The sequence below is a fragment of the Macrosteles quadrilineatus genome, unplaced genomic scaffold, assembly GCF_028750875.1.
Source record: "Macrosteles quadrilineatus isolate MER2022 unplaced genomic scaffold, UCM_ALF_1.0 Scaffold_1__1_contigs__length_201487025, whole genome shotgun sequence".
Taxonomy (NCBI): domain Eukaryota; kingdom Metazoa; phylum Arthropoda; class Insecta; order Hemiptera; family Cicadellidae; genus Macrosteles; species Macrosteles quadrilineatus.
The window spans coordinates 126,122,856-126,136,452 of NW_026542594.1; the positions used below are offsets into that span (position 1 = coordinate 126,122,856).

The 13,597-nt window shown below is 34.1% G+C and overlaps 1 protein-coding gene across 2 annotated transcripts in view; it reads left to right on the plus strand.

Annotated features, from left to right (window-relative positions):
* LOC128984481 (cytokine receptor-like) overlaps positions 1–13,597 on the plus strand; it is a 54,253-nt gene that overhangs the window by 20,492 nt on the left and 20,164 nt on the right. For both annotated transcript variants that reach the window (XM_054403810.1, XM_054403816.1), the window contains exons 9-16: positions 140–294; positions 1,306–1,454; positions 2,852–3,005; positions 4,485–4,640; positions 5,444–5,602; positions 6,605–6,774; positions 10,261–10,372; positions 11,224–11,388. In XM_054403810.1, the coding sequence (XP_054259785.1) occupies positions 140–294; positions 1,306–1,454; positions 2,852–3,005; positions 4,485–4,640; positions 5,444–5,602; positions 6,605–6,774; positions 10,261–10,372; positions 11,224–11,388 (1,220 nt within the window). The remainder of the gene's footprint in view (positions 1–139; positions 295–1,305; positions 1,455–2,851; positions 3,006–4,484; positions 4,641–5,443; positions 5,603–6,604; positions 6,775–10,260; positions 10,373–11,223; positions 11,389–13,597) is intronic.

Below are 13,597 nucleotides of genomic sequence, written 5' to 3' on the forward strand. Positions count from 1 at the left end.
AGTTCACCAGCTTTAGGTAAATTCATCATATTTGAATTTATGTACTGTAGTGTTTTTGTGTCTAATATGGATTTTGCACATTTTTTATTTCAATATTGTTAAAATGGAAAGATGAAAACATATGAATATTGTGTTTCAGGAATTTGGATGCGAACGAGACAACATCAGCCTATGCCAAGTTCAGAGGACTCAGTATGAACAGTTACCGCTTCAGGATCATTTCTACTAATATCGAAGGAGAATCGGAAGACTATTCTGAAGTCTTTGTACCATCACCATCACAACTCAGTAAAAGTGAGTTTGGACTTGTCCTATTCCAACATTCAGCATGCCAATACCCCTTACTTACTGTACTGACGGTTTATACTCTAGGTTTTTTTTGTTCTTTTATGGTTTTTGTAACATTGTATTTTGAACAAAAACCATTAAGTCCATTGATAATTTTTGTGGCCTATGGACATGTTTTTTTATTTGTTTGTTTTTCCTTTTTTATTATTTGATTATATCCGTTAAAACGTTTACGTATACATTTTTCAGTACCTCGACCTCTTGACATTTTCCTTGTCACCTGTTTTCTGATTTGGTCCTTTTTACTAATCATTCCCCAATCCCCAGTAAGTGCTGTTAAATGTTTCTTTAACCAAATATTTATCCAATATAATTTTTTTACATCGTTTGCACAAACATTACAGTGCAAGGGAAAAAAATAACCAAATAGTATTATTTTACATATTTTGTGTTAGACAGCCATCCCAAGGCTATGAAAACATCTCGCTTCATCAGAGACTATTCTTAGCCATTTACTAGACAGTCCTAATTATATCCATTTAGAATGTATATGATCAGCAATAAAAAATCATGAAAATAAACATAACATTAAATCTTGTTAAGTCCAAAATAAGAAAGAGATTTGTGTTACCGTTATAAGCATCCAAACTCAAAAAAGATTAATTCAAAACCATAAAAATCAGAGTGATTAAGATCTTAATCGTATTTAAACCAAACTATCTATCCGACACTTATTTGAGCAAGCAAGCTAAAATTCATTAACTACGGCCGTCCCTCCATAAAACCCGCATACCGGTAATTAAATCTTACCTCTTGTTTTCATGTTCGCCTCACATATAAAATTGAAGCCGTATTATTTTCAATAACAGTTTCTATGATTATGACTTAAACACTTTAGGCTTAATCTAGTAGGGGATAGGTTTCATGGAAATTCCAAGGTTCTCGATGTGAAAATTTGGTTTACATCGTCATGTTACTTATTTTTCATCCTCAATTCAATGATATGTGATTGAATAGGTTTAGCTGAGCCGTTATCGTTCACTAAAATCGCATTCGATCATCATATTTACGAGCTGTCTTGGAAGCCACCTATCACCACGCAGCCGATCTCAAACTATACCATCTTCTGGTGCGACAACAAAAAGGACAGGCCTTACCAATGCACTGTAAGTTGTTGTTATAATTAAATTAACCCTTTCATTCTAATTATTTTATATACTGTATTATTGAGGTTAGTTTATTTTGTTAACATTCTAAGATTTTTATTTGTCTGTAATGTAAGAGAAAATATATTACGAGTTTAAATAAGTGGTGTGGAATGTCAAAAAGGAACCTGAAGTTTAAAATTTCATGACTAGTTAAAACTAAAACAGAACGCCAGGACAAGTGCGGCAGCAAGCCAGGGAAATGTTCCCAGAAGAATTCCTAATTTAAAACGTTTTTATTAGCTCGCTTTCTTGTCCGGTACAAATTTTGCAATCAATTTTATACTATCTTTCCAATGAGGTAGAGACTTGAAACTTGTAACATAGCTCTCAAATGGAAGACAGTGCAATATTATATCATTTAATTATATTTCCCTTGAGCTATGCCCCATGGGCTTGTTCTTATTAACTCGCTTTCTTGCAAATTTTGATACTTCCCGATTAGCTAGAGACCTGAAACTTGAAAGGTAGCTCAAAAATGGATGACAATGCAATATTATATCATTTAATTTGTGATATTTCCCTTGGGCTACGCCCCATGGGCTTGTTTTTATTAGCTCGCTTTCCTACAAATTTTGATATAAATTTTAAACAAAGTTCCCGATGAGCTAGAGACTTGAAATTAACCGGATAACATGGTGGTAAAAATTATTACCGGTGTAAACATTACTACCGGTTATTATTACCGGTTTGGAAAACATTTTTACCAGTGGAAGTGCATATGCCCAGCTATCATTACTGTGGACCTGGAACTAAAATGAAAAAACGGCTATATACAGTACTGTGTATTTGCTCGACCCTCAATAGTCCGGATTTTTCGTAATCCGGACTGGACGTCCGCCACTTTAGTCCGGATGAGCGTACATGGATACAGACAGCTTTGTGTTGGTAAAAAATCGGGAAAAACTGGTCTTGTTCATGGATACAGACAGCTTTATGTTAGCAAAAAAATCGGGGAAAAATCGGATCCATCAAAACCGGATCCGACCATCACTAGTTGTGTGTTTAAATTTAATATTTTGTAAAATTCTGTTACCATGAGGTCCAAGATTACCAAAACATGAAGAAAAAGATTATTGGAATATTAATATGCATGTTTAAATTGATATATTTTTTTATTACTATCTTTAATATTTATCAGATACTTTTTTATACTTTAATGTGTAAATTGCTCTAAAACAACCTTGAAAGCACACTTATTACAATTTTGTTTACAAATGCAGGATAAAATTACTGTATCACATTATGCTGTATTTCCCCATCCCAAAAGTCCTAGGTCAAAGTAGTTTCCCATCTGCTATCCTGCAGATCTCCAATACTTACATGAGCAGTTTCTAATATATCCGCTTGACTCGTAGGGTACTCTGAATTGGACGTGGGTATCCAAGGATGTTACCATCAAGAACATCACAGTCCCTGATGAGAAGATCTATCAGTTCGCCATCTCCGCCAACACTGAGACTGAGAGTAGTGGAATGGTCTGGGCATCCTGTACAGTCATCCACAACAGGAGTAAGTACACCAGTACCACATCAAGGTCCTTTACTACTCATTGTCGCTTGACTAGGAAGCCCAATCAACAAGATAATAATATTTATAATAGGGATGGTCAAGTCTCGAAATTTCGGGAAATTTTCAATCTCGTTACACGAGACGAGATTACTTTTTGGCCGAGATTTTTATCGAGACGAGAATAAAAAAAAAAAAAAAATTAAAAACGCCTGCAGAAAGTCAATGCAATACCCGCAATACAGGAGCGTGTTGTAGTTGCGTTTCCTTTTCGAAGGCGTTCTTATTTAATTAATTCTTTTAATGTAAATATTACTTTAATTCTTTTAATGTAAATATTACTTTAATTCTTTTAATGTAAATATTACTTTAATTCTTTTAATGTAAATATTACTTTAATTCTTTTAATGTAAATATTACTTTCATTATTTTAATAATATTACTTTAATAACATTTGAGAAGTTTTGTTAAGTGTAAGCAGTGTGAGGAATGTTTTATTACTATAAAAAAGTCAAAACAAGTAACTATTTTATAAAAATTAATATTGCTTTTATTTTATGATTTATTTTATTTTAGGATAAGTTGAACTCTATCCTAACTGATATCACCATGTTTCCTAATCGTAGGCATTTTTAATAAGTTAGGCGTGATTAATAAAAAAATGTTATTCTGATGTTATTTAATGAAAGATTGTAAATATTCTTGCCTATTATCATTATTTTAGTATTTAAACAGTCATCTAACAATGTTACAAAATCAGGTAAAAATTTTGAACGTGCATTTCCCGTTGTGTATGAGAAGAGAAATCTCGTCTCGATCTCGTCTCGAAATTTTATGAGAAATAAAAAATCTCGTCTCGTCTCGTCTCGAACTAAAAATCCAATCTCGTCCATCCCTAATTTATAATACTACCTAAAGAATGCAACATTGTGAAATACCTGAAAATTTCTATTTATTCCATACGGTACCGAATTTCATGCAAATATGTAAACATAACACATTTTTGTCAAGTTTTCATATTTGATTGTTGCAAGTAAAAATATGTAAATGTTGACCGATATGGGTCATGTTTGTTTATGTTTTCTCCATTGTTGTCTCCAGCAATGGACACATCCTCACCCCCCCCCCCCCCCCCAGAATTGTCTCTCATTCGATATCTGGGTAGCTGAATGGTTATCGTGCTCCCCTAACAATTTGATCCTGAGAAAAGTTACAAATTGGTGGTTAGAAACTGAACCCTGCTGTCCTTTATTAGGATATTTGATAAATAGTGCTGGCTTGAGAAACAGCTGGTCTTAGACAGTAACGACAGTTCAAAAGAAGACATCTCTCTCCATTTTACACACTAATCTATTTCCATCTCCATTTCCATGGTAATATAATTGGTAATATTTACAAAGTTCAATTGATATTTCTCAAGTTCTTAAATTTACAACCAGGTATTTTAATTTTCATACTTCAATATAGTCATATTTGTTACAGTCCTGGGCAAAATGAAAACCATATGGATTAACCGAGTTGGTCCTACTTTCATTGAGGTTGGTTGGAAACTGGAGTGCTCGGATCGTATTGGAGTGGTCACAGGTTTCCAGATATATTACTGTCCGATTGTTTCACCCCACAACACAAAGTGCAAAGGTTTGTATCATGTTTTGAATAAGATATGTTGGTACTTAATTTGTGTAATGAATATCAAATAGCAAATCTCTATGTTTGTAAAATTATTTCCTGCTAAATCAACCCCAAGGAATAACGTATAAATATTGTTATTTATATATTTGTTAAGAAAATCTTTATGTTAGCATAGGTTGATATGCACATCAAACTAAAGGTCTTTACTAGTAAAATACAATGCTGCAAATTTGAACTGAAACAGACATTGAACAAACTGACGTTAAAAAATGCATTGAATCTGCCATTTTGAATCTTAAATTTGATGTGCATATCAACCTATGCTTACATTAAAGATTTTCTTCTAACATCTTGTGGGCCGTCCCACTGGAGGAGAGGAAAATTTATAATTGCCTAAAAAGGTAGGTTTTTATGATAAATATCCAGATACAAAACTGTACCACCGTATCTATGTTGGTTAAAACAATATTAAGCTGTTCCAGGACTTAACACACTGTATCTGTATGTGTGTCTATGGCCACTATAACTCATGCACACTAGAACCAGTACAATAATTTCATGTCATTAAGATGCTTGCAGTTTGTCTTGACATTGAACTGTCTACTTCTTAAGTTGAAAATGCACGATGTTTTGTGTGTTAGGAAAGCAAATATGCATTGTTCTTTCATGCAAATTTCTATTTTAACATTCCTCCATTGCTGTTGAGTACCAGTATCGGCCTTAACTCTTGTATATTACTAATTATTTATAAAGGTCAATGGCAATAAAACTTTTGATTCTTAATTCTTATCCGAGACTCGTGATTGCAGTTGAAGCTAAGAACACCACCATAGCAGAGGGACTTGCAATTCGAGGGAATGTGACAGATCTAACACCCTATACCACCTACATGGTCATGGTAGCTGTGATCACCAAGCACAGTATTGGTCAGTGGAGCGACCGCCAGTACAACACAACATTGGAAGCTGGTAAGTTGTATTGCTGTTGTGTCATTGTTAGCAAAACCCATCAATAATTTAGCATGTTCTCTAATTGCACTTAAAGTTCTTGAAATGTCTCATAGATGAATTCATCAAAATGGTTGCCTAGCATCACTCGTATAAAATACAGTAGACTCTCGCTCAACCAGATCGGCCTTGTCCGGACTCCCGCTAGTCCGGATCGGCAATCGTGATTTTTTTTAGCCGCACAGTACAGTAGAAGTCCGATTATCCAAGCTAAACGGGTCCGAGACTACCTTGGTTAATCAAAAACTAAGATAACACGGCTGTAAAAACTATTACTGGTGGAATTGCATCAATACTGAGGACCTGGAAAAAAATTTAAAAAAACGGCTATATACAGTTGGCTACTGTATTTGCTCAACTGTCGATAGTGCGGATTTATCGTAATTTGGACCGGACGTCAGCCACATTAGTCCGGATGAGCGAGAGTCTACTACAATATTGATTCTTTAGTTGCATTTGAGATTATTGAAATGAAATAATAGTTTCATTTGTCAGGAAAATGTAAGATAATTAATTTATTGTGATATTCCATAAATAAACTTATTAGATGGTATTATTGGAAACTGAACAATTCCTTAACTGGATAGAGACATAACAACTCAAATACTCCTTTCATATGAATTTCTTCAGCCAATTTGATTTGAGAGGGAAGGTGGTTGCAAAGTTTCATACCAGCATACAAAAATCTTTCACATAAAGAACAGTGATAGAGATGGGGAATTTGAGAGTCTCTTCTCGAGCTATGTTATTGTGTTGACTATATTGTAATGGTAGGTGCACGAATATGATTTGTAATTTTTGTAGAAAGAGACATAGTTTTAGCATTATTTACAACTTCATCTTTATAAAAAAAATACAACAAAAATTCAAGGGGTTGTGTAATTAAGAACTCGGCCTTTGAAGAAATTATGATTGAAGATGAACCCTTTTGTTCGTCAAGTAATGTGTAATGTTTGTGTTTAGCTCCGGATATGCCGCCACAGAATGTTTCACTGTCAGAAGTCACCAACACCTCCATGCTGGTCCAGTGGTCTCCTCCTCTCTCCATGAACGGAGTATTGCGCTACTATCTGGTACATTACAACGGTCTGTCTCAGAAGGTGGAAGGCAGTCAGCAGAACCCCATCAAACAGGTAAAGTGGCTCAAACTATTAATTTGACTTCAAAATTACTATGTAGTTATTACAAAATTTTACTAAGCTCTGATCAAAGTCATAATTTTTATATTTACCCATTAAAGTTTAATTAATTAATTGTTAATGCCCAAAGACACAATTAGTTTATACTACTATGCATGGATTGTAATTAGTGTTAGATCAGTTGCTGATTTTATCGGTTCGGTTTTGGTTACTGTTTTAAGTCAGTTTTATGTTTTTTTTAGTTTACCCCTAAAAATTATATTTAAATAAAATTGTTGTCTACTAATTGTAACTTAAGTTTTATGTAGAGTTCGTATCCTAACCTCAATACATTATAGGCCTACATAATTTACAATGTCTTATTTTAAAACTGGAGGTTACAATACAATACAAGGGTATACTCACAAATAATTAGGGGTGTGCGAGTACGCAAACCTTCGAGCTTTTTGTTCAAGCTTTCCATCATTCAGCTCGGCTCAAGGTATTTTAAAAAAGCTCAGATGTTCGAGCCAAGCTTTTAATAGGAAGTAAAAATACACGTAATTTGTGTTGTGATTTAGAACAAAGTTTTCATGATTCTACGTTGTTTATGCATCTATTTTTTCCTAGAAGCAAATGTTGTTGAGACACGTAATTCATGTCTCAGTCTCAGAGTAGACAGTTTGTTTTCGTGAAACAAAACTCGATCAGGAAACCAGCGTCACCTCGCACGGCTTAAAATTACCGTAACTTCCAGTTTCTTATCGTATCCACGTAAATAAACTCCAACTCTTTACAAAACCGAAAGCAATCGTGATTTTCTTGTAAATAGTAGAACTCGATTATCTTAGGGTGGGATCACTAGAAGTAGATGGAAGTTGTATATATATATAAATAAATTAAGACAACAGGGTGTTTACCAGTCACAGAAGTCATAGAAGTCCCAGATTTTAGTCAAGGGTCACGTAAGTCACCGTAAGTCACATATTTGACAATCAAAGTTTGGGCAATACAGTTGGTTTACAGTATTTGATAGTTCTGTTTGGCTTTGATTTAGACAACATCTTCATATAAAAAGTTGGGAATAACAATTAGTCAACAAACTATGAATAGTGACAATGCACAGTAAAAACTCTCATATTTAAGCCGGAAGTTGCAAAGGTCAATGTTTTGTTGTTTGTATTGATTCGATCCATGTTTAAAAATTCTGAATCAGACAACCGACATAGTTCATGACCAGTCCAAAATTATCATGCACTCTCAGTTATTTATCGTCCCCAAGTCTGTTAAGTAAACAGAATCAGGGAACCGCTTTTGCTTTTACGAAATGGAATATCCGAAGACTGAAAACATGCGCTGTTACCATAGCGAGCATTCACTGAGCTAGAAATTGAAATTAGACAACTGGAAGTAGCACTGGCATGGCACCTCTGCTAGAAAATCGAGACGCTTTATTACAATCCCACAATCCCCTATTCAGCCCATAGTTCCCATACTATTCCCCTAGTACATATGGTCGCCAATGTCTCTGAATTCTCTCATTCAGTGCTACCTTCAGTTGTAGCTCCAGTTTAGTGCAAGCAACTATTGCTGCCATTATCCACTTAACCTCAACCACTGCTACTATTAATTTAATTAATTGTGTTTAGCTCCGGATATGCCGCCACAGATTAATTTAACTAATTGTGTTTAGCTCCGGATATGCCGCCACAGATTAATTTAATTAATTGTGTTTAGCTCCGGATATTCCACCTCAGAATGTTACAAGCATTACAGTATTTTGTTTTTCGTGTTATTTAGCCTATATTTAATTTTAGAATTTAGTCGCGTCTCTTGCTTACTGTTGACCGGATCAGTTCTTCAATTTAGCGAGACTTAAAAGCTACAAAGACCCTATCTCAAGTGTACAAGATTGAAAGTAAAACAAAATTGTCTAGAAAGACCATTGCCTGTAACACCTTGTCAGTTTTAAAATTTAGTAAGAATAATTAGTACAAGAGAAATTATATCGAGTTTTGAAGATTTAAATAAACACGGATGAAATGAAAGATTGTTTGTTTAGAGTGTTGTCTATGTTTTAGTTCTACGTTTTCAATTAGCCTAGTACGGTAGGTCAGACTAACATATTTAGAAAATAAAATTTGGCTTAATAATTCAGTTAAGTTGAGGTTAGAAAACGCTCAGCTCAAAAAAGCTCAAGCTCGAAGATTTTTAAAAAGCGCGGTTCGGTCGAGGTTGAAAATCGTTATTCGCACACCCCTGCAAATAATATTAGGTAATGATGTTGAAATCTGTAATATACGACAGATATTAGAAAAAAAGAGTATCGTCTAGATGAAAAATTGTATTTAAGAACATTAACATCTTTAGTCCTACTCTTTCAGGATCTAATCTGTTTACATTTGATACTGGGTCAACAGTTATTTTAACAGAAAAGAAACAAAAGATAATTCAACCGGAGAAATTGAAAGAAGTAGATAAATTGTGTTTTGCCAAAAAAAGTCATCATGGTAGGCTACTGTAATTTTTTTTTTTCAAATACAAAAACTAAATAAATGTTGATCAAATATGAATAAATCATAATGAAGATGTAATCAGTAATCTTCCATCAATGGATGCAGCTGTCGTTCTTTAAATCGAATAAGGATTGACAATATTAGTCCAAAAGCTCATCATCATAGTGCAATTTTTTTGTTATGAATGATGAGCTCGGCTTGAGTCAAGTTAAATAAAAGAATATCATTCAAGCATTGCTAAAAAGTTGGTTTTCACAAACCACTACATTATTCAAAGGTTGGTTTTCCAAGCTTTCTTTAAAAGGTGGTTATTTTATACTCTTTTCTATTTTTAAAGTCTTTGAATGTTTAAACCCATTTAGGATATAAATATTTCATCCTGCTATTTGTGTCTGTACCAAGAAAAACCAAGTTAAATTAGGATTATATATAGTACGAAAAAAGCTTTTTTACTTTGTAGCTAGTCTCTGTACATAGTGGATAAAAATTCTTATATTTTGTTTTAAATGAATAGCGAATACGCCATTTGACGTCGCGTGAATGTCCACACTCATCATTCCATCTCATCTCTCCCATAAGACACTGTGTAAAAACGGCACGGCAGCTCAGAACGCGGCTTGAGGTAGAGGCACCCTCTAGTGTCCTTTAGTACAAATTAAAACACTAATTGCATTTTGTATTGGTGTCAAACCTCAAATCTCTATCTCTCTGGAAAGTTTCCTTACTATTCTCTGCTCGTAATAATTGTTGTTCTGCTTGATTGTTTTGTAGAATATGTTAAACCTCACAATCGAGTCAAAAATATCTTCTGTAGTCTTTCTCCCCTCTGAAAAATTGAAAGATTTGTCTCTTATACCCCACACCATCCCCCCTTATGTTGTATATATGTGTTGATCGAATTATTGTTTTATTAATAACCTATTTTTGTTGTAAATATCACTGAATAGTATTATCAACCCAAACTAATGGTTTTGTTATTTAATAGGTTCGGTTGAGAAACCTGGACAGTTATGTTGTATACAATGTTTCTGTACAAGCGTGCACCGTAGCCTGTTCCCAACGATCAACACCTCTTCAAGCTCGCACGAAAATTGGAAGTAAGTGTCTACTGAAGTACTAATTCAATTCATCATCAGCTCTGATATTAAATGACATCATTCTAATTGTTTGTCATTTATGCTTGCTGTTCATAGTTTGTTTTATTTACTTCTTGATGATAATACTTTTGATTTAACTTGATTTCATTGCAAGTTTCATACCTGTGGTAGAAATGTATTGTTTCTGGTAGCTCATTTCTAACTGAATGTATGTTATTTAATAATTCTAGAATAAACAACCCAATAATTGTCAGCATTTTTAATTTTACAAATGTTTCTTATAAGAACTGGTTGATTGAGAGTTAGAGTAGCACTTCGATTATCCGGGGTAGTTGGGGGGACGGAGACTACAGATAACTGGAATCCATGGTTAATCCAACATTGTGTAAAAATATATGACAGGCCTATACAAACACTTTAATACCTACAAATATACATCAATGTCATAATTTGAATGTTAAAGTCAGCAAAATACAATATTATGCAATCATGATATTTTCAAGCCATTAACCTTGGTTCAGTTCAGTTTAAAATCACAGCTTCCTCAAACTTTTAACGATTAACAACACCTTTGCTAATCGCTGTACAGTAATAAATCACGTGAGGCGAAAAACAAAATGTCTAGTAAGCTACTGCTAGAGATAGGCATCTTATAACTGGAGTCAGGTACAAAACAAATAATCTCTGAACACATGACAACATTCCTATGCCTAAATCATTAAACAAGCCTCATTACCTGCTGTAAAAAATAGAAACATTATTATTTGGAAAACTAACATTTTGGTCTTACCTTGTAAGACTAGAAACCCTAGAACAATATTTCTTAATTCTCACAAATCATACGTTTTCAGTACCTGGCAAAATGGACAGGCCTATGGTGAAGTTTGTCAACTCGTCTCAAGTAGAAGTTCTGTGGAAGCCTCCGATATACGCAGCTGGACTGTTAGATAAATACGAAGTTCTCAATAAAGTGATTGGTGATGAGCACAACCTAACAGAAGTTCTGAACTGCACAGGTAAACCATATTATAACATATGCTTTGAAGAATAGAGGCTTAATGTTGGTGGCAGTTTAAAATCAAACTTTTGAAGTTTTTCATGCACCACATTCATTTCCAATCTCTGTGATAAAATAGTTATGAAGCAAGCCATAAACTGAATACTGTAAGTCTGATTAGATTATTAAAATTCCTATAAACCATGGGTGTGTCTGTGCTTCACTTGGTAGCATAGCGCCATAGACTACGAATCCACGGCAAAATCACATGATATTTCTTTGAATGTAGCAATATCAATTGTTTGTTGTCAATCACATAGATTTCTTGGGGATTAATGCCAACTAAAACTGGAATATCATAGGGCACCTTTATGTGAGACCTCTCACAGACTAAAAGCCAAAAAAATAAATATTGTGGCTGTACTACTTGACTAGGAAAAATGCACAACTTAGATAGATCCTGTGGTTGCTACTTGATTTATCACTATATCTCTTAACATTGCTAAACCCAGTGCAGATGCACAGATAGAGCAGCATCATCTAACTTGTTGTGTTTATCGAACTTGTATGACTTATCGCTTGTTCTCGCTGCTATTTTGGAAATAATGCTGTCGCAATGAAGCAGTTTTATTCTGTTTTCATTTTTAACTTGTAATATTATCCCACAAATTGCTTTGTTTCTATCAATGAAACACACAGATAATTGTATATGTGGATTATCAACTGGGTCCGACAAGCCACTCTGGAACTTTTTCATCAAACCCCTGAGGACTTGTTTGATGTCAATACTTTCATCAATCAATCAAAAGATCCACTGGTTGTCACCACTGAGGAACATTAACCTATAGACTTTGTTGTCATCAGGAACAAAACAAGGGATATTGCAAAAGCTGGGCATTCAACAGTAACAGTCTTTAAAACTGCATAAATTGGATTTAATTCTTCAATTAGTTTTACTAATTCAGCAATGTTTTGCTTCATCACGGTTTGTTTTAGTTCTGGTTCTGCAATTTGGTCTCCTTTCTTAAGAAGGTCATGTACCCTCATCTTTAATGATTCTATTAGCGTGATAGTTTCGTCTGCTTCATTTATAAAACTTAACAACAATAAGTTGGTACTTCGACACTGTCCTCCATCATGTCACTAAAATCAGAATGGAACCAACCCAATCCTGTTTGGTGTTTTGTCTTTTCAAAATATTTTCAAGCTCATTATGCACAGTAAAAAGCATCATTTGCATAATCAGGGCATTAGGCCTGCTTTGAGCATTTGGTTTAATTTGGATTGGTGCAGGTTGCCTGTTGGTTGTAGAAGTTGCAAGTTCACTTTAAAGTAAAAACCTTCAAGACTGACGTTGACATATCACTCCATTTTGGTTGTTGTTAAGCCATCTCTCTTTCTCTCTAGCCGTTCTGCTGATTCTTCTTCTGTTTTTTACCCCATTAAACAGCTGTTTTGCAGGGCTGACGTTGCATATTTATCATTACACCATTATGGTGAATGTTGGCCAAATTATTATATTATAAAATTGCTATAACTTTTAATTCGTAAACAAAAGTTAATAGTTTGACTAATTTAAATCATGTTTATATAAACTCATTATAAAATAATGTGTACCTAGTTAATTTGGGAAAGTAAATACTTATACTTTGTTTACGCCACTATACGACTACGCCACCATACCACAGTTGTAAAAGTATAAAAATTATCGTCCATCTGGCAACACTGCACTGAAGTGGAACTGAACTTTCTGCCAAGACCCAATGAGATTGCGTCATTCCGATGCATTGATGCTCCTTGCAGTTACTCATCGGCTTCAAAAACTAAACACCAATACCGACCGCTTTTCTGGTGACATCTACTCATTAAAATAAAAAATTACCGTATTTATTTGTTGAATTAATATATTTTTGTATAAAATATTTTGATGGCAATTCAAACTAAATCTAATACTGGTCTTCATAATATCCTCAAGAATCATCTGCCTATGCTTTACTAATCACGAGACTCCCTTGTTGAGTATCTACTACTTAAACTCAATAGATTAATTCAATACATTTGTTTAACTTACCGTATCGTTATCGAGACCTAATGTTGTAGGAAAGTAGTCTTCTTGCTAGCTCTGAAGAACCATGATATGGATGGTTGTTTGTTGGGTGTAGAAAATGTTGAAGTGGTACTTTTTATAACTACTCGACTCGAGGTCTAGTATTTCAAAAAAGTCTAGT